The sequence below is a fragment of the Argiope bruennichi genome, chromosome 1, assembly GCF_947563725.1.
Source record: "Argiope bruennichi chromosome 1, qqArgBrue1.1, whole genome shotgun sequence".
In the NCBI taxonomy this organism is placed as follows: domain Eukaryota; kingdom Metazoa; phylum Arthropoda; class Arachnida; order Araneae; family Araneidae; genus Argiope; species Argiope bruennichi.
Genome location: NC_079151.1, coordinates 53,103,516 through 53,130,586, shown reverse-complemented (window position 1 = coordinate 53,130,586; position 27,071 = coordinate 53,103,516). Strand labels below are relative to the sequence as shown.

General features: G+C 30.0%; 1 protein-coding gene across 2 annotated transcripts in view; it reads left to right on the top strand.

Annotated features, from left to right (window-relative positions):
• The first annotated feature begins 376 nt into the window (after positions 1–376).
• Positions 377–27,071, top strand: part of LOC129964331 (nose resistant to fluoxetine protein 6-like) — a 46,356-nt gene continuing 19,661 nt past the window's right edge. Inside the window, exons 1-6 of one of the 2 annotated variants that reach the window (XM_056079091.1) lie at positions 377–503; positions 15,455–15,544; positions 20,359–20,443; positions 22,431–22,615; positions 24,743–24,919; positions 26,897–26,993. In XM_056079091.1, the coding sequence (XP_055935066.1) occupies positions 15,469–15,544; positions 20,359–20,443; positions 22,431–22,615; positions 24,743–24,919; positions 26,897–26,993 (620 nt within the window). In that variant the 5' untranslated portion in view covers positions 377–503; positions 15,455–15,468. Of the gene's footprint in view, positions 516–15,454; positions 15,545–20,358; positions 20,444–22,430; positions 22,616–24,742; positions 24,920–26,896; positions 26,994–27,071 lie in introns of both variants that reach the window. The other variant, XM_056079090.1, reaches the window with a different exon arrangement.

Here is a 27,071-nt window from a genome sequence, read left to right as displayed (position 1 = left end):
AGTTCGAATTGTATGACGATTTCAATACTTGCTCTTTGTATACTTTGTATTTGAGAAAATAAAATAGAAAATATTTTTATCCACGGAACAGATTTCAGTAATATAAACATTTACAATTTTTTTCGCTGCAGCTTTAATAGCTAGCTAACAAGTAGAAAGCTTTCTTTCATCTATAAACCGAATTATTTACGAGATGAATGTCAGAGAAATCAGAATCACACAATTATATAAAAAAAAGTATTGAGAACAATGGGAAAATGATGTTTCTTTCACGGCAATGACCTGAGCTGTTAAAGTCCAAAGACTGATTGATAAGATACATTCAAAATCTTATGGTGACATAATTTGTAATTATATATATTTACTCACAGGCGGTCGTAATATGAGATATCTGGGAGCGATACATATTGTACATTTTGAATCTAACAATATCAATCTGGTGGCATAGCGTAACTCTTTAAAGGGTGTTTATCCAGCAGATCAAGTTTATTTGTCCAGTAAAGGTAGATGCTTATGTATGTTTTTTTCTTCGCATTCCACATTTGGTTTCTTGTTAAAATCAGAAAAAAAAATCCTGAAATAGAGGAATTTATTAAAAAAAATAATAATTTTTTAATATATTAAAATAAAAATGTTATTATTTTTTCAAGACTTTTCTATTGCTAAACTAAAACTGAATTATTACTACCTTTAGTAATGACAGGCATTTATTAAATTGCGACCTTCTGATTTATAAATATTTGTTTATTGCTCCAAAAATTATCTAGTTTGATATAATCAGTTTTATTACAATATTTTTGTGTTAAAATTTTTAAGAATTTTTTTTTTCTCAGTTTGATTTTTTCATCATAAAATCTTCAGCTAAATGCTAAAAGACAAATACAATTTTTACAAATTATTAGAATTCTTTTTTATTAACTCTCAAATATTATCTCAATAAAATTAAGAATACAGCTTTTAAAATCTTGATCAAATAAAGAAATAATAAATAAATATTAAATAAAGAAAAATAATGAATGCATAAATTATTTTCCAAAAACCGTACACAAAACACCAAATTAGTTTTAAACAGTATTATTTGTTAATTCTATTTTTAGACATTAATTCTACTTTTAGACACACTGTTTGTGGCAATAGTAATGAATAAATTTCTCTTTGTTTGTTAAACTTTTTCGAGTAATGGAAATTTTTCATTTCTATACCAGCAATCGTTTGAATACCTAAGCAATACACTTGTTAACCCGTATTGTATATTTAAGTAGTAATGGGACGTCAAGCGATATCAGGTGAAGAAAAAAATACGGAGTAAGATCAAGCGGCAATCTACTAATTTGAAAGGAAAAGCTAATTGTGCAATTACAATGATGTGTTATTGAGCAAAACGAGAAAATTCGATGTAAAATTTAGTTAATTTTCATTGTAGGGCATTGAGTTTTTAATTGGAAGTAAGTAGATCAGTAAATGTATGCAAATCATATTTAAACATTGACATACATGATTCGAGGACAAATTGGGCTTGGAGAGTGAAAGCGAGTAGAGAGCGAATTCCCGTTATTTCATAAAAATTTAACCTACATACATCAAGCATGCATCAGAAAAATTAGCTGTTTCTGACGTGTTCAGAAAAATTAGCTGTTTCTGACATACTGTGATAAAAGTCCGAACGAAACGATTGAATTAATTCTCATTACAAATTAAATTTAGATAACTATATTTTCAGCACATATTTATACGAAATGAATTTAAAATGGAACAAGATATTTTCTAGAAAATAAATGTAAGATCATTTTCCCTTTATTTCCAAAATATCCATATTATTAATTGACTAATTCTGTGCTATCTAAAACAAACATGATTTAATATACAGAGAATATCCTTCTAAAAGGAGCCTAACAGTTATTTTCTAAACAGTTAATCATAGGCATGTATATCCAACGGGAAAAATGGTCTAAATAAAATAAAGAATTACAGTTTTTGTTGTTTTAGTCAATAAATGTTCTGATGAAATACGAATCTTGGGTTTTTATGCAGATCCACTGTCATATGAATCGTATTTAATAAAATAGTAATGAAATACTAATAAATAAAATCCACACTTTTGATACAAAAACTGATTTAAATTACGATAATCTGAATTTAATTATTTTATAGAAATATATATGATTTTAGAATATTTCATTGAACTCTTCAAGAAAGATACACTTATTAGCATTTAGAGTTTCTCCTCGGCTAACTGTACTACAATTGTTATTTCGCCAGTTCTACGCACACATTTAATGTAATTCACAACACAAATCAGATGGCAGAGACTTTAGAACAACTCCATTTTATTCGCGTGCATTCCACTCTCTCTCTCTCTCTACACAGCCACTCTCGCGTTACAGAATTATTTTCGCTTCACCTTGGGGGCGCCACCATACAATCATTTCACAACACCGAACATCCACCCCCGGGTTGAATGATACATTCAAAAACTTAAAAGTAAACAACAACAATACAAATGAACACATACCACTTAATACAATAAACAGTATACAACATTGCAAAAACAAGAAATACTCAATTTATCAAATATACACAGTTGAATTCACACAAAAGGTAACAAGTATAATACTCAAAAACAACCAGTGATCATAACATAAAGAGAAATTTTCACACAAATTACTCATTTGGGATGGGTAAAATACAAATTTTAGTAATAGGACGTTTAAAAACTCCATTTTTAGTTTTCACTAACAGTACTCTGATTTTATTATCTTTACCATAATACACTTCAAGAATTCGACCAAGAGGCCAGTTACACACAGACAAATTTTCTTCTTTCAAAATTACCATATCATTTATTTTTACATTATTTTTCTCAAAAAACCATTTATTTCGATTTTGAAGTGTACTTAGGTAGTTATTTGATCAACGCTTCCAAATCTGTTGTACAATTTTTGTTAGTTTTTGCCATACCTTTAACCTGTTATCAGGCAGTTCAGTTAAACTCGGTTCAACAATTGCTGAAATCGGACGACCAACAAGGAAATGACCAGGAGTCAAAACATCAAAATCGTTAGGGTCACATGATAAAGGGTAGAGGGGACGTGAGTTGAGAATTCCCTCAATCTGGTTAAGAATCGTTAAAAATTCTTCATAAGTGAATTTTAAATTACCCATAATTCGCTTTATATGATATTTGACGGCCTTGACTCCAGCCTCCCAGAGGCCTCCATGATTTGGTGCTCTTGGTGGAATGAAACTCCACTGAACACGTTCATCACACAAAAATTTACTCATATTATTGTTACTATTACTCAGAATTTTTCTCAGTCTCTTTAACTCTAATTGTGTGCCTACAAAGTTGGAAGCATTGTCTGAAAATATATGTTCAGATTTTCCTCTTCTACTAAAAAATCGTTTTAAAGCCGCAATGAAGGCTTCGCTAGTTAGATCTGAAACTAATTCAAGGTGACATGCTTTTGTGACCATGCACACGAAAACACATACGTAAACTTTATTGAAAACGCCTTTTCTCTGATTAGGATATTTAATCCAGAAATGCCCACAGAAATCTACTCCCACTTTGTTAAAAGGAAAATTTTGAGAAATTCTCTCGGTTGGCAATTGACCCATAATTTGTGAACAAGTAACGGGTTTTGCTTTAAAACAAATTGTACAGTTATTAACTAATTTCCTGCACATATTACGACCATTTAAGGGCCAGAATCTCTGTCTAACAATAGACAATAAAGTTTGTGGACCTACATGCAATTGTCTCTTGTGAGTCAATTCAAGAATCAAATTAGTTAACTTGTGATTCTTAGGAAGAATTATTTGGTGTTTTTTGTCATAATTTAAATTACCATATGCCAGTCTACCTCCTACTCTTAGTACCTTTTCAGAGTCTAGAAATGGAGAGAGATTTTTTATCTTACTTTGAGGGCTAACCATACCCTTAGTGGACAAGTCCTTTAATTCTGATTCAAATTCTACCTGTTGCACCAACTTCACAAGCGTAGTTTCCGCTCGTTGGACTTCGGATATCTTCAATGGTCCAGTTTGTTTGTTAAATGGTTGCTTACAATTATCGATGAACCTGTAAATATAACTAAGAACACATAAAATTTTTTGGAAATTATTAGATACAGAAAGAATTTTGTTCAAAAAACTATTGTCCAAAGTCACAGCCAAAGTTTTTCTCTCAGACGATTTTAGTTCTTCCTGACACACACTGTCATCACTAAGTATCACGTCATCATTTTTAGGGACAATGTTTTCTTCATGTAGGAAACTCGGTCCATTCCACCACTTCTCACAGTTCAACAGTGAGTCGGCGCTGATGCCTCTCGTAAGAAGATCAGATGGATTGTCCTTTCCAGGACAATGGTGCCACATATCTTTGTTTGTCAAGGATTGTATTTCCTTCACACGGTTGGCGACAAAGACTTTCCATCTGCTGCTGGAACCTTGAATCCAACTCAAGGCTATAGTGGAATCTGTCCAAAAGTGGTTGGTTGCTGATATTTTCTCACTGAGGACTCTTGATACTTCTTTTGCCAATCTCGCAGCAAGTAACGCACCCATTAATTCCAAACGTGGAAGGGATAATGGCTTTAGAGGAGCCACACGGCATTTTGAAGCTAAAAGATACACACAAATTTTGTTAGGAGTTTTCAGTCTTAAATATGAGACAGCTCCATACGCTTTAATGCTAGAATCGGAAAATGTGTGTATTTCACACTCTGGGGGATTCTCACTATCACACTCAAGGACATATCTAGGAATCTGAAGTTTACCTAAGAAAGACGCTTCTGAACACCACTGTTCAAACTTCTCATTAACATCTGGCAGTAACTCTTCGTCCCAGTCTGTTTTACTTTGCCAGATTTCTTGAAATAAGATTTTAAATCTTATAGTGAAGGGGGATACAAATCCCATTGGATCAAATATTCTGCCTGCGGCCATCAACAAGAATCGTTTAGTATTTTTCCTTTTCAGAAGGAAGTCCAATAGACCTTTTAAATTAAGACTAATATAGTCATTTTGAGGACTCCACGAAAGTCCCAAAACACGATGTGGTTGGTTCACGAAATCGTTAATATTTAAATGGTCGAAATGTTCTGTCTGCCATTGTTTCATTAAATCACAGTCATTTGAAATCCACTTCCGCAAATTCATCCCTGCATCATCCATGATTTTCGCTGCTGTGTTTGACAAGTCAAATGCTGATGATACGTCGTCTTCACCAGCGACGAGATCGTCCACGTAAAAACAACTATCGAGTGTCCGCACAGTAACGGGATATTGTTCCTTATATTTCTCAATATGGGTTTTTATAGTTGCGGCCAATAGAAATGGAGACGAGTTCACACCAAAAAGAACTCGATTGAATCTATACACTTGAACATCGTTTTCACTGTTAGCCACAAGAAACCTAACTGCATCTTTATCTTTTGGAGTCAAAGAAATCTGGAGAAAGGCTTTTTCCATATCAGCTAAAATGGCTATTTTGTTCAAGCGAAAGGATATCAACAAATCAAAAATGTTTGGATTTAAATTAACTCCTTGATGTAAACAATCGTTCAGCGATAATTGTCCTATTTCATGTGCACTAACATCAAAAACTATACGTAATTTTGTTGTTAGAGATTCATTTTTTATTATCACTTGGTGAGGAAGATAAAACACTGGGTTATTTGTTGAAGCAAACGGATTTGTTACCCTCTCAATTATCCCCTCATCTAGGTAACCCTTTAAAACTTTACAATACTCAGAATACAACACCTTATCATTTTGCATTTTTCTCATAAGACTGCTGAGTCGTCTTTTTGCTAAATCAAAATTATCGCTCAACTCATTACTATCTCTTTTCCACGGGAGTCCCACCTCATACCTACCATTTTTAAAACATATATTTTCCTTAAACAATTCTAAATTCACGTCCTCCTCACTAGTAATACCCTCGTCCTTGACACCTATTGATTCTAACTCCCAAAAGGTCTTTAATGTTGTATTTAAATCACTATCTCGAATTAAACCACAGTGCATTTTGTTATTCACCTCCTCATCTACACTTCCGCTAGCGACATATCCGAACACTGTATTTTGCAAAAGTAGTCGAGAATCTCCTGTATAAATTTGACCTGGCCTAAGCAATTCATAAAATATTTCCGCGCCTAATAAAACATCAATTTTTCCAGGAATATTAAATTTGTAGTCTGCCAGCTCAATATCGTTAGGTAAATCAATTGAAACATTAATCATTCTTGAAGGAATTAAATCGGTTATTTTTTTGACAACTAGCAAATTAAGCTCTTTTTTAAAACTCATATCAAGATTATTTATGGTTGCCATAACACACCCATTAACCGTCATTGATGAATCATTTAAACAAGATACAAGTAAATTGATTTTCTCATTCCTCAACTGCAATCTATCAGCACAATCCTTCGTTATAAAATTTGATTCGCTTCCTCCGTCTAGGAGGCACCTCACTTCATGTCTCGCGCCGTATCTGTCTCCTATTAAGCATCGCACGGTACTCAATAAAACTGTTTTTGTTTTGTTTTGCAAAAAACTCGTAGCCACTACTGATGCATTTCTCTCGCTCTCAATTTGGGGGAAGGCAATATTTGCTGACCCTCCCTGACTGACGTAAGCATGTGCATTTGGATTCAACGGCGTCGAATCATTGGCTCCTGTTGCGGTTTGTGTCTGAGCGGAAGAGTTATCTCTTTTGGGATAATGAATTAATCTATTGTGCGGTTTCCCACAAAAACAATTTTTAGCTCTACACGGCTTCTTAACGAAACAATTTGAGGAAAAACATTTATAACATAAGCAATTAGTTTTCACGATATCTATTCTTTCGTCAACGCTAAGAGATTTGAACACAGGACACAAATACAGTGGGTGGGATTCCTTTGTTTTACAACTATTTACAATGCATTTCGCATTTTTAACGGAAGACAGATAAACACTTGAAGTATTTTTTGACCCACGACTATTATTTTGATTACTGACATCATAACGCCGCGGTTCATATTTAGATTTATAATTAGGTATTAAACTTTGTTCTCTAATTTTTCCCTTCGACGATATGAAAATATCGCATTCTCGGCCTAACTCATGTGGTTTAAACCACGTCTCTCCTTGTTTTACGCCAATATGAGTAGTTAATTCTCCATCCAACGTCTCGATTATTTTATCTGACACTATTAATTCACAAATTGATTTTAAGTCTTTTACCTCCCGTAACAGACAATAGTATTCAAAAGTTGCACTCAATCTAGATGCGAACTGCACATAACTTTCATTGGGTAACCTTTGCGCCTTTTTAAAGTGATTTAGACATTCTTGGGGTGTTGGTTGAAACTCCTTTAACACTATGGCTTTAAGTTTATCATAATTACTCAAATCTTCTTCTTGAAGATAAACCATTAAATTACACGCTTTCTCTCCAAGGATATTTAAAAGAATTTCGGGTTTTAATTTCTCGGGAACATCTTTGGTTTTAAATGCCTTCTCAATCGACTGAAAAAATAAATTAAATGACTCGGCTCTCTGAGGAATCGGAATAGTTAGAGTTTTAATACTCTTAATCAAACTCTCTACATTACACTCTGTTCCGATTGTTTTAATGTCATTTTGTGATGGCTCACTCTCTCGAGATTGTTCACGCAATTTTGCAATTTCTAATTCCCTTTCTAATTGGGACAGTTTAATTCTCTCAAATTCTAGTCGATTTTCGTTTTCTAATTTTTCCCGCTCAAGTCGATTTTCGTTTTCTAATTTTTCCCGCTCAAGTTTATCTTTTCTCTCGTTTATTTCCTCAAGTACACAGTCAACAATAGTTTGATACGATTCTTTATCTGTTTTATAAATCTTACTCTCCTGTATTAACTTTCTTAAATCTAGAACTTTAGCATTATCAGGTATAGGTAATTTTAACTCCTCGGCAATAGCCTTTAACTCCTCTTTTTTAAACTTAGTAATACTCATTTTCACAAAAATTAACTCAATCACAAATGAAATTAATAAAACACAAATTAATTACGTCTTAAAACACTAGATATAACAATATCAATATCATAAAATTTGAATAACTAACCTCTCACCAAGTAACAATAACAACTGAATCTCCGTGAAACCCAAACTTGAACTCTGAACACAAGACTATCGCTTTCGTTTTCAATTAATTTTCGATGCACTATTTTCAAAATTTTTGTTCTTCGGTCCCAGCCACCTCCGGGTCGACGGACCATGTTATTTCGCCAATATGACGCACACATTTAATGTAATTCACAACACAAATCAGATGGCAGAGACTTTAGAACAACTCCATTTTATTCGCGTGCTTTCCACACTCTCTCTCGCTCTACACAGCCACTCTCGCGTTACAGAATTATTTTCGCTTCACCTTGGGGGCGCCACCATACAATCATTTCACAACACCGAACAACAATAATGAAATTGTTGATTGTCCTAAATTTATGATATTCAAAAGTTTATCACTCAGTCATATTTGGTTGCAGAAGATTGAAATGTTTCTTATTTAAAAGTTAATAGTGGCAGAACATTTTTACTGAACATCATTCATAGGATCAAAGGAACTGTATATAATTTAGATTTCATAATTTTTTCAGAAGCACATTTATTGACTGAAACCAAATAAAATATACTTATTTATGTCATTTAGAGACTTTTTCAAATGAAAGTATATATCTATCTCAAATATTTTAGAAATTAGCTATTGAGCCATATTTAAAGCAGACATATTGTGTAGAAATTCTTTAAGTAAAATGGTGATATGAAAAATTAAAAAGCTTTCGTAGAATAGGATGATAATTTCAAAGACAAAAAAAAGAATATATTTTCAAAATGAGACTAACAAAACAAAGACTTAAAGTTTCTTAGAATTTCCTCTTTTTTCTTATAGTATTAGTTAAATACAAATAAGAAAAAAAATCAACGTGCACAGTCTATTAGTGCTAATCAAGAGTGTGTTTAAAACTATTTTTGGAAGTTTAGTCGAGTCCCAACTAAATAGAGTGAATAAAAAACGAGAGAGTGAATAAGAATAGAGTGAGTTAATAATAACAAATAGAGTGAAGTTACAGGCGGTATTTAACTTTGATTTCATGAGCTGAAAAGATTTAGCAAATACTTATGTGCCCGGTTGTATCACCGGATATATTTCATTGTAGAATTGAACTTCATACAGCTTTCACTTTTACGTCAAATATTGAAATGCTTAGTAATTTCCATTGTTGCAAGTTAAGAAAAAAATATATTTTTGATATCTGTGCAGTATACGTGAGAAATAGGAAAGTGAAACTATAAAACAATGAAAATTGGAAGACAGATTGTCCAAAAAGTTATGTTTTTTAACAGCAGTAGGATGTCAAAGCACTTAACTCTCTCTTTTAAAAAATAAAACAGATATAAGAGTATTAAAATAATACGACTTTGATGTCTCTCACAGTTTCATAAAATCATTTGATTGTGGAAATCAGCATTATATTACGCGTAAGAGATGACATTGCAAGTAACACATAAAATATTAATGGCAATTCAAATAAATAAAGAAGGAATTGAGCGGGAGCTTCATAGTTAAGTGAAAGAAAATATATAAAATAGTACGGAACTATATTCTCAGAAATAATAGTTCTCAGAAATAAAAGCGTTTTATTAATGATATTATTCCTCAGTCCCTTACGAAAAATATGCACGAAAAAAATAAAAAAACAAACGAAAGCTTCTTTTCTTCGGCAGTTTGTAACACATTAATATTTTATTCTAAGCGACGGCATCTACATCGTTGATGCTAACAGTCAGCTGCCATCAACGCTAATACAACAACTTCTGAATGGAATAGGCGCCAATAAATACGTGACGCGACTCAAAAACCTTATCCTAAATTTAGCATAGATTACCAAATGTGTTTCCATCAAAATTAAAATAAGCAAAAATTATATCATTTTTTTAACAAATTCAACTTGAAATGACCTCATAACCAGATCATTTATAACAAGGGGGAAAAAATTTCTCTCATAAACTTGTGATGCCAAAGAACGACTTACATGGCAATGGTGTACAATAGTTCCTACAGAATATTAACTTTTGTCATGACTTTAGCGCTTCTACTGAATCTATCGTGTCATTCTTGATGAGTTATTTGGCGATTCATCTTTAGCATGCTTTGATAGCATCCAAAACGCGAATTTGTGTTTAAGACACGTTTTTCTCAACCGATTGAAAGAAAAATTTGATTCAAGGCTGCACTTGTAGTCACAAAATCCAATACCACATTTGGTACATTCAATTCCCTTCGTTTTTGAGTTATCGCGTTAACATGTTTCTGAAAGTACAAACAGACAGGCAGTCAACCCACAGTTGGATTTGGCTCAAAATTTAACAAGTGTCTACATTATAGGTTTTAAATCTGTGTACCAAATGTTTTCCGTCTACGACTCTTCGTTTTATAATTGTAGCGTTAACTTATATTCGAACAGTCGGACAGCCAGATTTTACTCAAAATTTGATAGAGATCTGCAAATTTGATGTGAAGACCGTATCCCAAATTTCAACCATCTAGCTCAAAGCAGTCTTTCGATAGCCTTGTCACAGACAGACGGACATTTACCAAAAATGTGTTTCCAGAAATTCAAACTCATGGAGGTCTAAAACGTGGTGATTGATATACTTTCTCTATATTACGTATACGGGAAAATAAACAGAGAGAAGTTGGAACTGCGCTCGTGGTTTACATCCCATATTTTTGCTAATTCAGCAGCTTTTGGAGAAAGATTTTTTATTTAAAACATTAAGTTATGCTGAAAAGAATTAACTGTAAAGGAACGAATAAAATGCACTCATCTCATAAATTTAAATAATCTTCAAAAATTTTAAATCAATTTTTAATTCTATTTTAAATAGTTAAAAAATTGTAGTTATTCGTCCTTTTTAGAAAAGTTTAAAAATTTGTAGTAGCAGTTATAATCTATATAAACAAAATTTATTTTATAAGAGCTTCCCATTCAACCCATTTTTTTTACATTTCAAATTTAAACTACTATTTTTAAGAAATTAAAATGGGAAATTTTAAAACCAATTGTAGCAGTTGCATTACTTTTATCTTCTCTTTTGGATACTAAATGGCTATACCTGATTAGGCCATCCTGTATGTCTTCCCATAGTGCATTGCGATTGTAATTAGAATGAGATGTGATGGTGAACTGTGAAGCCGCGCGTGTGAATGTCTTGTCTTTGTGTTTGTTTAGTGTGTGAATGTGATTATTAAAAGAAATGTTCCTAAAAACATTCGTCCTGTTGCTTCCTGCATGGATCATAATAATCTACATACCACCACACAATGACTTTTTATGTTAAATTCAATTCATATCTTTAATAATTGTATGAAGTGTATAACTTTAAAACTTGACACCACAATGGTCGTTCATAATTATTTCATTATGTCACTATTGCGTCATACTGATTCGATAATATTCGATGATGATTCAATATTTCGATAAACATTCATATTCTTTATGACAAACATAAAAAATATGAGCGGAGAAATGCAGCACATGTGATTAGCAGGAAAATTTGCCTGTTGTCTTTGATTATAAAATATTTTCGAGAAAATGAACACATCTGTAATTACCGCAAGGTTTGGAGACAAAACTTGAAACATTTTGCCTGAAAAAATTGTTTTAGAAAAGGAAAACAATATTTTGTTCTCAATATCTTATTTTCATTTCATTAAGGATTAAAGCATAACAAAATTTCTTGCTTAGTTTTCTACAATAGTAACAAATACTTAGTAACAAATTTAAATTTGTAGCACTGTTTTGTTTCTTCAAGATACGGTGAATAATTTTTATGCAGCAACTATTTATTAACAAATCAACTGCTTTCATTATTATTTCATTTCATTATTAAATATGCTTTGGTATTTTTTTTATTGATTTATTCAGATATTTTCTAATCGAATCGAATTCCTTTTCCCAATAGTGTTAAATCATTGTTCAATTTTCACCTTTTAGCAGCAAACAAAACTTGTGGTGGTATGTAGATTATTATGATCCATGCAGGAAACAACAGGACGAATGTTTGTAGGAACATTTCTTTTAATAATCACATTCACACACTAAACAAGCACAAACACAAGACAAGACATTCACTCGCGCGGCTTCACAGTTCAGCATCAAATCTCGTTCTAATTACAACCGCAATGCACTATGAGATGACATATGGGATGGCCTAGTCAGGTATCGCCGTCTAGTATCCAAAAGTTATTTTATTTTCCAATAAAACTTGTAACGAGTTAGCCTGCATTCTAGATCTTGACATAGATAGAAAAGTTTAATAATTCCAGAAAAATGTTGATATAATGACTTTATCACTTCAAATGACATCAGTATAAGAATATTTAGATGAACGGTTGAGATTATTCTTATCAAGATTTCGGTTTTCACCTGATTCCTGCCAAATAAAAGCAGTTAAATCATATGAGCGCTATAGAAAAAGTACTTAGAGGAAGGAGCTCTATTTTTAAAAATACAATGAAAATATATGCTTTGAATGTTTTCTCCATTCTGTAATTTCTTACCAAAATTCCTTCCTTATTTCATGAGAAATCTCAACGAGACCGATACTTTCCCATTCGTTCTTGATCCATATTATTAGTACCAATAATATGGATCAAGAACGAATTGCATATTACTATGGATCAAGAACGAATTGCATATTAGCTTGCATATTATTAGTACCAATTTTATATTTATTAAGCAAAGAAAACAACAACAAAAAAAAATCATAAAAATTCTTATTCAAAAGATTTTATGTCATTTCGATGTAAATTTTGAGATAGAATTTCGTTTAAAAAATTAATTTAAATAAAGTTATTTTCAAAAAACATTGTTTGTATATGCGCTTTTGTACCACAAAAATATCCGATGGTGATCATTAATACACTGGACTCGAAAAATAATGCTTTTTGAATAATTTGTGAGCATTCTAATAATTACTCATTGCTCAAAGAAATTGGAACGTAGAAAAATTCTTTGCGAAGCAAATATTATTACAAATCATTGCTCTTTCGTACTACGCCCACTTTCAAACGTTTGTCATTCGCATTTCTAGTGCTAATTTTATATCAGGCAGTTTTCATCTTCTCATTGATATTACACACTTTAAAAATTAGAGCTCTAACGATGAAATTCCAGAACATCATCTTATTTAATTTTAAAACTTTTCAATCCTCTTGATTAACATTGTGCGATAGCAGTATATACCACCCATTAGCCGAATTCTGAAGTCGAAGCGTCGATTTGTAAATTTTATATTTTTCTTTTGAATTATTTTCTAATACTAAGAAATCGAATCTTAATTATTATTTTATCATATTTTAATTTTCTTTTACTTTTTATAGATCAAAAACATTGTAAAGTAATTTCTTATCGATTTTTACTCAGAAAAAAATATTTTACGAAGAAGGGAATTTTACTTTATATTTATTTTAATGTGAATATTTTTAATGGTCTTAATGTAATAATTTATCAGTTAGTAAGTTAGTCAAATTGTTTTAAAAGAATTTTATTGAAATTTATGGTAAAAGTCATTTGAATTAATAAGGGTACATACGAGGAAATCCAGGATAAGGCTGTCTCCGTCCTTTTCCCTTTTTTCTACGATGAAAAAGCTCTTTCCTAAAAATTTGAAAGAGAAAAAAACATTTCAAAATGTAAAAATTTAGTTTTAAAATATCATATGGGTGGAAGTCGGTAGGAAATACAGTGTTCATTAAGATGTAAAATTTTAATTTAAATTAAACGTAATATTACGTTAGCTATCTGCTTCCTATTCGAATAGAGGACCAAAATTATTAGCGCTTAAGTCTGTGTATTGAAAGTGCTGTTATTAAATTTTAAAAGCTCATTAAAATAGGGAGACTGAAATTTGAGGATTTTTTTGTTCTTTATAGTAGTACCGCGGTGAGTTCGTGGTAAGGTCTCGGCTTGCAGGCAGAAGGATTTGAGACTCAATTCCACCAATGTCTGTGCCCTCATGGGCCAACACATGCCCTATCCGATGATGTGGCGCGGATGCTTTTAGACAGGGGTGCTAGCCTTGATCTCGTCAAAATTATGAGATGTATCCTTAAATATCCCTGGCGCTGATTTGAAATAGCAAGAAAGTTTGTATAACTGAACTCATTCTATATCTATATGGGAGAATTTAAACTGAACAACTGCAGTTACTGTCATATTCAATGCAAAAAAAACTACTGTCGAGTTAAATTTACGATCATTAGTGCCTTTTGTGCTTGATTTTCTTAAGAGTATGATATCTTTTTTGATTGTATATTTTTTGTAAATTGTATGTGATAGAAAAATCATTGAAAACGCTCTATAGAGTTAATTACAAACCTAATAACCATACAAATTTAAAGCATGGTTATTTCTCGGGGATTAGGTACTCATTTAGAAAGGTTGTATTTAAATATCAATTTCCTATTTAATTCATGAAAAATTAATCGAAATTTCACATTTTTTCCTCGATAATTGTCGAATATAACATCAACAAAGATTATGTTTATACAGTTTTCAAAATTCAAAAAAATTAGCTTTTCAGTGTTTCAGTTTTATTTCAATGATGTGTTATTTACACTAATTTAAATAAGTATTTCAATGTTAATTTCAACTACAATTGTGTAACATCGTTCTTCCTGCAACCGACGGATTGCAATAAAATAATAACATTGGGAATAATCAATCTAAATAGCTAAAAATATTTGTGCGATTAAGTAAAATATTATTAAGATATATGAAAACATGGCATGTTTATTTTCCAACTTTTCAATTTTTTAAGTTCACATTCTGTCTGTAATCTGCTTGTTGTAAAAAACATTTCAGATTACATCCTAGGCTAAACGATTATAATATTTCATAACTTAAAATCTTTTTTTTAATTCTTTATTCTTCTTTCACTTTATTATTAAAGTTTTGTAATTGTATTGGTGATTCCACCATATAGGACAACATCTACTATAAGAATGGGAAGTTCTATGTTTATTCTTAATTCTAAGAAACTCAATCGGAACGAGTCCTGAGGCACAAACACTTAAACTATTATCCTTATTAGCAACATTGAATGAACTGAAAGAAGCGTTCATATTTTGTTTAGACACAATCCTCGATCGTGATATTTATAACAACCGATCATTCAAATTATAACGAATAAATAAATGCTCGAGATTAATGGTGTTCAGCGATTAATCAAAGGATTACCTGATCTCTAAAGATATTCAATGTTTTCTTGCTGTCTTTCTCTTTCACAAATAATATATATATTTTTAAACAAAATCTTTCTACATATTGAACGTTTTGCATCTCAGAAAAAAACGCCGCAATGAAATGATAATATACTCTTTGAAGACAAATTTTCTATATCCTATCCCTCATAGGTATAAATATCAAAATGGATTATAAAGAAACTTCATGCAAAGCAACAGCATGGCAGGCAAGCCTTCCAAATTTAATGCATAATTTTGCAGGTAAGAATTCTAAAAGCTTATATTATATTTTATATATATATATATATATATATATATATATATATATATATATATATATATATACTAGCAGACCCGGCCACTCGTTGCTGTGGCTAAGGTTTTTATTATATTGCATAGTAGTAAACTATTCAAGGGAAACGGTAGGAGAACGCCAATCATGGGGACCACCATGCTTTTTTACACAGATGCCATTTGTAAAAAAAAAACATGGGAACCTCCATGATTGATTTTCTACTACCGTTGATATTGAGCAAAAATCAATACAAAAAAAAAGAAATTTAAATTTCTTTATTTTTTGTTTTCAAGTTTGTAACAAATGAGTACATTACAAAGTTGTTAGTAAAAAACACGTAACACTTAAACTTATAAATGAGGTAGGTAGGGTAGATAGTTTTAAATCTTTTATTAATGTTTATTAATAAAAGATTTAAAACTATCTTAATGTTTATTATTTTGAATTATAAATACTTTTAATTTCAATTTAATTTAGCCCTAATCAGTGCACAATATTTTTGGTTAACCTGTTTTTAGCTAACTCAAATAGATTTGACGGTTTTCCTACACGTGAACATGCAACATATAGTTGCCCATGAAAAAAACATGGAATTTCCAAATCTAAACCACAAATGGACATTGTTTGGCCTTGAGACTTATTTATAGACATGGCAAAAGCTAAACGAATTGGAAACTGTAACCTTTTGAAGGGTATCGTAGATTCTGATGGTATCATCCGAACACGTGGCAACAGGACCACTTCTCCTTTAAACTTTCCAGTTAAAATGGTAGCTTCAAGTATATTTCCGGTGATCTTTTTGATGACTAAACGCGTACCGTTGCATAATCGAGATGGATTCAAATTACGCAGGAGAATAATAGGTGAACCAATCTTTAATCGAAGGTTATGTGGTTAATTTCGTCAACATCAACATTTTTGGCTGCCAAAATAGCCCGATAACTGAGCCAGTTATGATTCAAGTAATTACTCTGTATATCCGGAAAAATACTCTGAATCAATTCATTTTTTCCCTGAAGAACAGTGCAGAAATTGTCTGGCAGTTTAATGCATTGCGTATTTGGTTGCAGTTCTATTTTACCGTTCCCAATATCTAGTAATTGTTCAGAAAATATTTGTGCTGATGGATCATTTTGCAATTGTACGCGCATGTTTATGGTCAATCGAAGTGTTTCAACACTTCGCCATAAGGATGATTGTTTTAAACATGCATTTTAATTAAAGATTGTTGAACAATGAAGCACTAATAATTAAAAAGCAAGAAGAATTGCACTGTATTACTTTTACTATAATATGAATTCAATTTATACTTCAGTCTAAATAACACGTGGTCGGCTATGCTAATACCAAAAATTTAAAAAGTAAGAACAATTGAATTTCATTGTATTGCGTTTACTACGAAATAAATTTAACTTATACTTTAGCCTCAGCAACACGTGGTGGTTATGCCATTAAATTGTAGCTTATGTGAAACGTTGGTACTTTTAACACAGCGCCATCTGTTAGAATACTTACTCAATCCAGTGAACAGATACCGCCATCTGTTAGAATCGCTTGGAGCTAACAGATAATTGTGACTGTCAAATAATGAACAAATAATTTGTTCCTTCTTAAAACCTTCCTTCTTAGTATAAACCCTTTATGATGTATAATAAATCCTCTAACTTCAGTGATACCGATTCTGGCTTCCTCAGCTTAAAGGAAAGATTTTTAAAAAAAAGTTCTATATTCCACACATGAAATTGCCATGAGATTTATTCCGTCATTGATACATTTGTCTGTTGCAATAATTCAGAATTCATTTACAAAATGAAATCAGTTTCAGAAACATTTATTAAAAAATGATAAGCATTGTAGCTGAAGTGAATGATAGCTGAGTTGATGATAGCTGACGTAACTTGATACGTACATGAAGTTTATTAGTAAAGAAATGAAAAACTGAAACGATTATTGTAACCATTTTTTATTATCATATCTTCAATAATTTATATAAAAAAGATTAAATTTCATTCAGCATACAAATGAGTTAATATTTTTTTATTATCCGATTAGAGGAACTTATTATTGGCTCGTTCACTTACCTTTTTTACGATATGCTTAACAAAAGAAATAAAATCATTTAATTGAAAATTCAATGAAGGTAACAAATGTTATTGACGTACAACATTTTTCTTAGTAAACAGTCAAATAAAGAATCGGAATTCATTCAAAACGAAAAGTAATAATTATCCGTGTGCACTTCCAAGTATCTTTCCAAACTTCTTTATAATTAAAAAAAAAGCAGAATTTTAGTATGTTATATTAATAAGTGATCCGTTAAAACGTTTGTAATTAATCATTTTCAAATAAAACATCTTATTTCTGAGAATTGCCACCGTGCACAGTAATACAAAATTCAAACATAAGATCGTGATACTTTATCCGTTGCAACGTATCAAATTTATTGTATGCATTAAAAAATAATTGTGGAAAACGATATCTTATTCCTGAGAAACGTTTTCGGATAGGATCATAAATAATTCTAACATTCGGATTCGAAACGTAACGCAAATGCGTGAGTGTTTCTACGCCAGTTGGGGTAACGCTATGCAGATTAGAAATTTTTAATTTCCTTTATTCTGTTTTATTTTAATTTAAAAGTACTTAAGAATGAATGTGAAAGATCGATTCATTAACAATGTTTAATTTTAAATGCATCAAACATTAAAAAAATAAATAGAATCGTTTTAAACAATCAGCCGAAAAATCTTAAGCCTAGCCTTATGACTGTTGGGGAAAAAAAACTGAAACCGTACTCATTTGGCGGTGGGGAAAATGAAACGATTTTTTTGGCGGGAAAGTTAGTTTTTAATTAATAATTAAAATTCTAATTAAAAATTCAAAAAAGGGCTATCCTATCTTTTAAGTTAGATCAAACTGCACACGGTGTGCAAATTTGATTCAAATCGGTTGAGTAGTTTAGGAGTCCATCGCGGACAAACAACGTGACACGTAATTTATATATATTAAGATAAGATTGGCGGTGGGGAAAATGAAACAATTTTTTTGGCGGGAAAGTTAGTTTTTAATAATAATTAAAATTCTAATTAAAAATTCAAAAAAGGGCTATTCTATCTTTTAAGTTAGATCAAACTGCACACGGTGTGCAAATTTGATTCAAATCGGTTGAGTAGTTTAGGAGTCCATCGCGGACAAACAACGTGACACGTAATTTATATATATTAAGATAAGATTGGCGGTGGGGAAAATGAAACGATTTTTTTGGCGGGAAAGTTAGTTTTTAATTAATAATTAAAATTCTAATTAAAAATTCAAAAAAAGGGCTATCCTATCTTTTAAGTTAGATCAAACTGCACACGGTGTGCAAATTTGATTCAAATCGGTTGAGTAGTTTAGGAGTCCATCGCGGACAAACAACGTGACACGTAATTTATATATATTAAGATATATATTGAATAGTAACTTTTAAAAAGTTATATCAGTGCACTGAAAAGAAATTTCGAAAAGCAAGTTTGAAAATCATTGAGCTATTTTCAACAATAATAAATATTACAAAAATACAACATTATCTTAAAAATTGATTACAAAAATTTAAATAGAACACTATATAAGCTATACTTAAATTTATAACCGCATAAAAGGAAATAGATACAGCAGTAATCATTAGTTTTTAAATTAAAGCTCTTAAAATCACTATTTAAATTGAAATGATTTTAAATAAATATTTTGGAGCTTTTTTTTAATTGCTGGAAAGAGATATTTCTATATTGAATAAATAAAGAAAAAGATTTAATCAAGTCTTTATTTGTTTTGAAAACTTTGCAGCATTAGTAAAAAGGCAAGAATATAAATATTGCTGATGCGCTAAATAAGGTTATATTTCTAAGCAACACGCAGAATTCCTGAAAAGGAACTTAAACTCTCATTAAGAAAGAAAGGTGTAATAAAAAGGTGTATTATTAAAAACTAATTTTCCCGTATAGCATCTGTAATTATATTCTGGTCATTTAAATCTAATCCGAGAGTAATAAGGAAAGAAAGGTTTCACGAAGGCTGAATAAAATGAAAGGAGATAACAAGAAAGGTGGAGTAACGGCTTTACTTTTTTGTTAAAAAGAGACCTACTTTCAATCAATGTTACAGAAGAACAGAAGTTTAAAAAAAGAGAGAAGGAGTTTTTGTAAAAAAAATTTCAACTTTTTCATCAACTCATTTTTTTTAAAAAGCTAACAGAGACAGGATATAAATGTAAGTAAAATTACTAAAAATATTGATTTCATTATTATTCCAAAAAAAATTGTTTTAAAAAAGTGTTCCCATGATATGAAAAGAAATTCAACCGAAATTACATGAAAAGTACATCATTAAAATTAAAAGAAATTTCAAAAAGTTTTTTGCTGATCTGTGTAAATAATTTAATCCAGAGTATTTTCTTCCAGAAGGGATTTATGCAGAATACATTGAATTTTAGCATCATTTTAAACTGTTCATTTTCTTTATTTTACCAACCTAAAATTTAAAAAAAAAAATTAGAAGAAACATTCAAAAACATTTAATCAAATATACTCTTCAAAATCTATATTATTGAGGTGTATTTCTTTAAACACTGTTAAAATAAATCTTACTAATTTTTAAAAAGTAATATTTTTATGGCAATTGAAATGTCAGGAAGTATGGAAATCGCCGCGATTTTATTATAGAAACATCTTTTTGTTTGTTTCTACAATATTTTGTTTTTATTTTAATGATTTTTTTTTCGAATTTTCTCCCAAATACTCAGATAAATGGCAAGAAGCGGCTAACACTTCAATTATCCCCTGTCAACAGGAGCCGAAGAAGCTAACCACGGAGGCTCTCTGTTTTTTGTGCGTATTCCTTTTGTTGCTGATTTTTTATTCATTCAGCTTACCATGTTCCAAAAAATTCATATAATTTTCTTTAACAGAGAAAGTACTAACTTTGGTTATATTAGTATTTATCAACTCTTCAATAAGTTAAGATCAATGCGATTTTATTTAGTTTTACTGAATCAGGATCATGAAAAAGAAGCCAAGATTCCATACCAAAATCATTATTACTGCACCCTGCTACGTGGGCTACAATTTTCAACTTTTGAATTTCCGCATAGAAAAAAATGCCAAAGGTAATTCAAAAAACAATTCGACGGAACTTTAAATGTGACATAATATAAAGTTAAACTTGTCCGCATGTTAAAACAAAATTTAAACAGGCAATTATCAGCAACAAATGGTAATTTGTATTTCCAAATGAAGGCAGAAATTATATTTGAAATTTATTAATGAAATTGTATATCCGTTCCATCTTCAAGAATATTTTGTAAATTTGTATATACCTAGGCATTCAGAAATGCGTTTATGGATGAATTCTAAATAAAAACAAAACCCCAAAATGTTCGAAATTTTCCCCAATAGAATTAAATATATCATCCATCGTTAAAAAATTCTACATGAATAAAACAATTTCTTTATTAATTATTACAAACCTTATAAATAGAAGTGGATATAAATTAAAAGGATAAGATATATGAAGTTGACATAAAAATTTATTTTGTATTAATTTCAAATCATATTTTTTTTCAATCCTACTACTATTTAAGTTACAAAATAAAATCCCATTAGTTAAAAAATTTCTTTAAAAGTAAAAGTATTTCACACTAATATAAAAATAAGCACTACATATATTAATAGTAATAAATATGAATTAAAAGGATGGACTCTTTAACTAATACCGAATAGTACTTGGTTGAATTAGTTTGCTGCTCGAACTGCTCGAAAATTAATCCCACATAGCATTGTTTGAAAATTTCATTGCTAACATAAATGTTTAAACACAGTAGAAAAATATGTATTAATTGAGAACAAATTATATAAATTAATTGTTCTGTTGCACTGCTTTCAAATCGTATTCGACAAATTATGAAAAATAAAAAGACAGTTAGAGTGAAACATAATTTCAATTTATAAAAATATAGAGGCATAATAAATACAAATCAAGGATGTCTGAGTCATTATCGGATATAAAAGTCCTCTTACATCATGCTTTAATGGCAATTTTGTATTCATTTATGGCAATTGTATTCATTTACATTAGATTAAGTTTAAATCGATAAAATTAAAAACTCCTCTTTAGGCATATAATTAATTTGTACAACTTTTGGCATACAAAAAAAACTTCAGTTTAGAAAGACACTGCTCATTTGAATTGAAACTGACTAAGAAAGAGACTAATTGAACTGACATAATACATTTTTATGTAGCTTAAATATAAAATAATGTCATTCAGAATTTAAAGAGCATCGACAAGAATGATATCATTTATTAAATTATTTTTATTATAGACAACAAAAAGGTCTCCAAAATGAATCTTACTTTGAACCATAAAAGATAATTTTATAATATCCAATGAAAAAGAGATGATAATCCTTTCGGCAATTTTATCTAAAATAATTTTAATCTGATCTGAAAGAAATTATCATATGTATAGTAGTTTCTTCTCCCCCCCCCCAAAAAAAAAGGTTGTAATTTTATTGGTCAAACTGGATTCATATCACAAACCAATTGACTCGCGTATAAAATTATTATATTCATTTTTTAGTTATTTTGTTCCGCACATCTCCAAAGTAAAAAAAGAATGTGTTCTAATTTTTTTCAAGAAAATGCTTAGTATTTTATATTCTGCAATGTGTATGTGTTTGGAGATGAAAAACGAAATATGCCAATTAATTGAATATGCATGCAATTTTCTTAAGTGCTGAAATACCTTCATCAGTTCTTTTCTGTTTATTACCTTATTGTTGTCCATAACAGTAAAATGAAATTTTGTTTTATTTAGGTGTGTGATTCTGGTTTTTGTATTGCTATGTTTAATTGGAAGTTCCATCAGGGCTTATGAATCTTTTCGTAAGGTATTCACAAAGAAAGAGATTTTACAAAACTTGAAAGAACAAAGGAATGAAAGAAATAGAGTGACGCAAGTTACTACGAAGAAAAAGGAAGATGAACACTTAACTATTTCAGGTAGAAGTTAAGAGGATATTTCGAATCTCATGGATATTAGATGATAATATAAACATTGTAACGCAATAAATAATCCTTCTTGGATCATTCTATTTACATTGTAGCATTTCTTTTACAGTTAGTATGTCGAAAAATCTGCTGAGATTAAGAGCGAGCTTATTAATCCGAAATAAGTCGTTAACTTAATCACTTACAGTGCAAAAAGCATTTTTTTAAGAATTTGTATATTGTAGCAAAAAAAATGAAATGTTAACTTTAAATTATTTCGTTAATATGGAAACTATAAAGAGAAACTATTATAATCACTAGTCCAAACTTGAGAGTTAAAAGATACTGCACATTTCATTCCTCCCTATATTTCTTTACATTCTTTAGAATTTTGTCTCTCTTTCTGTCTATGTGATAATTCAAAACCTCTTGAATAAAATGTGATATACAATATAATTTTGTTTTCACATGAAATTCACAAATTTTGAATGAAATTCTTTCAATCGATCTGCCTGTGTGGCTATTCAAGTACATTTACGCATGTGAACGAATAACGTGAAGGAATAAACACATGAAATAAGGCAACTTCCAAATTTTAAGTCAGCATCCAATTTTGAACAAAATCCGTCAAAGAATTCATCTTTTATGGGTTATACTTTCGCAGGCATGAAGGCGTGATAACTCATAAACACAACTTAAGCGAGGGAAATGTAATACCTGATTTTGTAAGCTAAAATATAGTAGTCTGTCAAATTTTCGTTTCAGTTGGTCCAAAAATAAAGTCAAAATTGCACTTTTATTTTTCAGCTTTGTTTTATTATGATGCTGCAAAGAATTAAGATTTCATAGTCGCGATTCTGAATTCAATATCTGAGCACTGGTGTTTTCATTGCCTAAAGTCCACAATTTTATGCAAAAGAAAAGGGAGGATAATCTTTTTTTTTAAAGAACATGCGAAAACATTTCTTGAGGACCAATTCCGGTGGAGTTTGCCCGGAAATATATCATTACGATCCATTTAAGAACAAACATGTTAAAAGTAAACATTTTCAACAAAAAGTTACGATAAATTTGAATACTATATTATTTATTAGTTTAATATATAAATTTTTAAAACATACAAAATGTAGAAGGGAAAAAAACATTTTTGTTCATTCTTTAAAAGAATTCGGTACGTTTCTAGTTAAATATGAAAAAAATCAAAAATATTAAGTGTCACTAATAATATTTAATCAAAATGCTATGATAAATATAACAACTGTTTATCGTCTTTCCTTGAAAACGGGGAAGAGTGAAATCTTATAGGCAATAACGATGAGGAGGTGGATTAGAAAAACCCATGAAAAATCTTAAAAATAATAAATAAAAACTATTTGGCATTTAGGTAACTGAAAATAAAAAATAAAAGCTTACTTTAAAAAAATAGGAAAAGTAAAAAAAAAAAAAATGTTTTGGTTTAATAATTATAAGGAAATATAAAAACAAACTTATGAGTGTCATAAAAACAATAAAAGAAGCATTTTTACTATGTTTATTGTAAATTTGTTTGTATTTTACTATGTACTATGTTCGGTAATACAAAATATACAGGTTCAGAATCAATTTATTTGTAATAGAGCATTTTTCCTGCAATACAAAACATTATTGTTGAATATCAGACATCAGGAATATTTAAGCATTAATACTTATCAGAAAAGATGGTCTATCCTGATCCAAATTTAAGCGATGTCTAATGTATAAATGAAAATTCATCTGTCTAATATAAAAGAATACACACACACACACGTGTGTGTGAAATAGAGAGCTATTGAATAGTAACTACATAAATTTTGATAAACAGAGTATTTGCCCATAGGAAATATTATAGACTATATTATAAAAAATATCTGTGACTCATTTATTTGCCAAATTATTATTATTTCCCAAGTTATGTAGCAATTTCTTTGAATATTTTTCATAATATTCAGTTAAGTACTTTATTGGTAGATTGAAATGCAATTGGTTTTTGACGCTGAACGTCTTGACGAATTAACATAATAAAACATCTTTTTTACTCTGGGCAGATTTATATTATTTTTATAATCACTTTTCACAAAAAAATCTCATTATTTCACTACTAATAAAAATTTCTCTTTTCAGATTGGAAAGGAAAATGCAGGAAATTTTTCAATTGTTTTAGCATTCAAACAAATGCAAGACAAATACTAAGTACTGATACCGACCAAGAACATATGGATTGCGTAGACGGAATACGAATACTATATTTTCTTTGTGTCTTCTTAGCACATTTTTTTTTGTTTGCCGCTCGAGCACTAAGTAAGTAAACTACTCTGAACATAAAGTTTCAATGCTACTTTGTCCACATTTAAATAATTCAATAAATTCAATAAAATTTCAATAAATATGTAATATATAATATAATAAAGAGAAGAAGACATATAAATTTGTAAAAAATGTTTTTAACATAAATTTATTAAATAAAATAAATAAATATGAAACTTAATAAATAAATATGTATCAAATTTTAATAAAATCAAAACATATTTTCGTATGTTCTAAAAATTCAAGTATAATGAAGATAATTTTTGACAAATAAAAAATTTTTATATTAGGGAGAAGCAAACTTCATCGATAACATTATAAATCTACGAATATATACTAAAAATTAATAAATTATTAAATTGTTAGTGACTACAAATTTCAGGAGATTAAATGATAATTTTTATCATCCAATTGAAACTCATGTAATTCTTTTGAAATGATTAATTTACTTCAGAGGAATCTTCTTTACATATAAGACGATAAAACAACTCTTTAACTGAAAATGCCTGTGTAGCTTAAATAGCGCTGATTAATCTATATGTATACGACAGTATGTTAGTATGTACGGTGATTATGTTGTATGTGCTTTAGAAAAAAATAGCATGCATATCCTGAATGCTATACCAATTTTATCATCAAAAGACTATAGAATTAATGCAAAAGATATCCATATGCAGAAATGAAGATAAACGTAGGCATGAACATGTAATTACTATAAATGCACGAAAATTCGCATGTAATAAACAGCAAAAATAAGACGACGGGAAGGAAAACTAGTTACAGCAGTAGTGTTGATCAGGAATTAATTGAAAGCTTAAGACGACATGACAAAACATTTCCGTGTTTATATAAATAAATTACATTTCAATGTTTTGCCATTTCATTACATTCAATGTTTTTCTTTTTCAGTGAAAGCATTAACATTAATATTCGATCATTTTTATTAGTTTGTAAAAAGGAGAAAATAAATAAATAAAGACCGATTATCATCTAAATTCTTGATATATTTTTTATTATGCGGAGAACATAGATATAAGTCTGTTATGAACTACGTTGTTCTAAGTAAATTAATTGTTTTATAAATTCTTTTACTAAAATGTTGTCACTATTAAATATATGGCGAAGAATATCGCTTTCTTCGGGCATTAACTGAAATTATTTACTCCTTCATTTATTATAGATTATGTATCGACACCGTTCAAATATGCACAATCTCTCTCTCTCTCTCTCTCTCTCTCTCTCTCTCTCTCTCTCTCTCTCTCTCTCTCTCTCTCTCTCTCTCTCTCTCTCTCTCTCTGTGTGTGTGTGTGTGTGTGTGTGTGTGTGTGTGTGTGTGTGTGTGTGTGTGTGTGTGTGTGTGTGTGTGTGTGTGTGTGTGTGCGTGTGCGTGTGCGTGTGCGTGTGTGTGTGTGAAAGAGAGAGAGTACAAAGTTTCGTTTTATTTTTATAAATAGTTAAAGGTTCAAAATCATTATTTCAAAACAGCAATGATCTTTCAAAATTATTGAGTCCCTCTCTTATCAGAAACAGTAGACTTCGGGGAAAATACAAGTGAAATTTTCTAATTATGCAAAGAAGGATACACAAAAAGGAATAGAATGGAAAATGATGCTTTGACAATAAAGATCATATTATGAAGTGAGTTCTCTTGTTGCTGCAGAAGTGATGAGCAGAGCGATATAAAATCCCATAGATAACTAAAATACATTAAGTGATCATAGTGAATTGATAAAAAGAAAAGGGGATTTAATTTCTTGCCGCGGATTATACGAAAAGCGAAAGAGCAAACTAAATTCAAAAAATTGCACTGAAAAACTGTTTCATTATATGAAATTGCTATAAGCATTTAGATTTAAAATGAACTTTTTACAAGCAATGGTAGATATTTTAGATAAAAACTTATGATGTAATTTATATGTTATGATGTAAATTTGTTATTTCTTTTCCTAAAATTGTTATTGACATTTCCAGAAAATATAGATTATAAACTTCAATACATTCATGAACTACCTCTTACTCCATTTGCTATGCATGCAGCTTTCGGAGTAGATAGTTTCATTGCGCTAAGGTAATTGTCATTCTTTCATTAATTATTAAAATATCTAAGCTTTGACACATTTAATAAATTACAAAATGAGAAAATTTT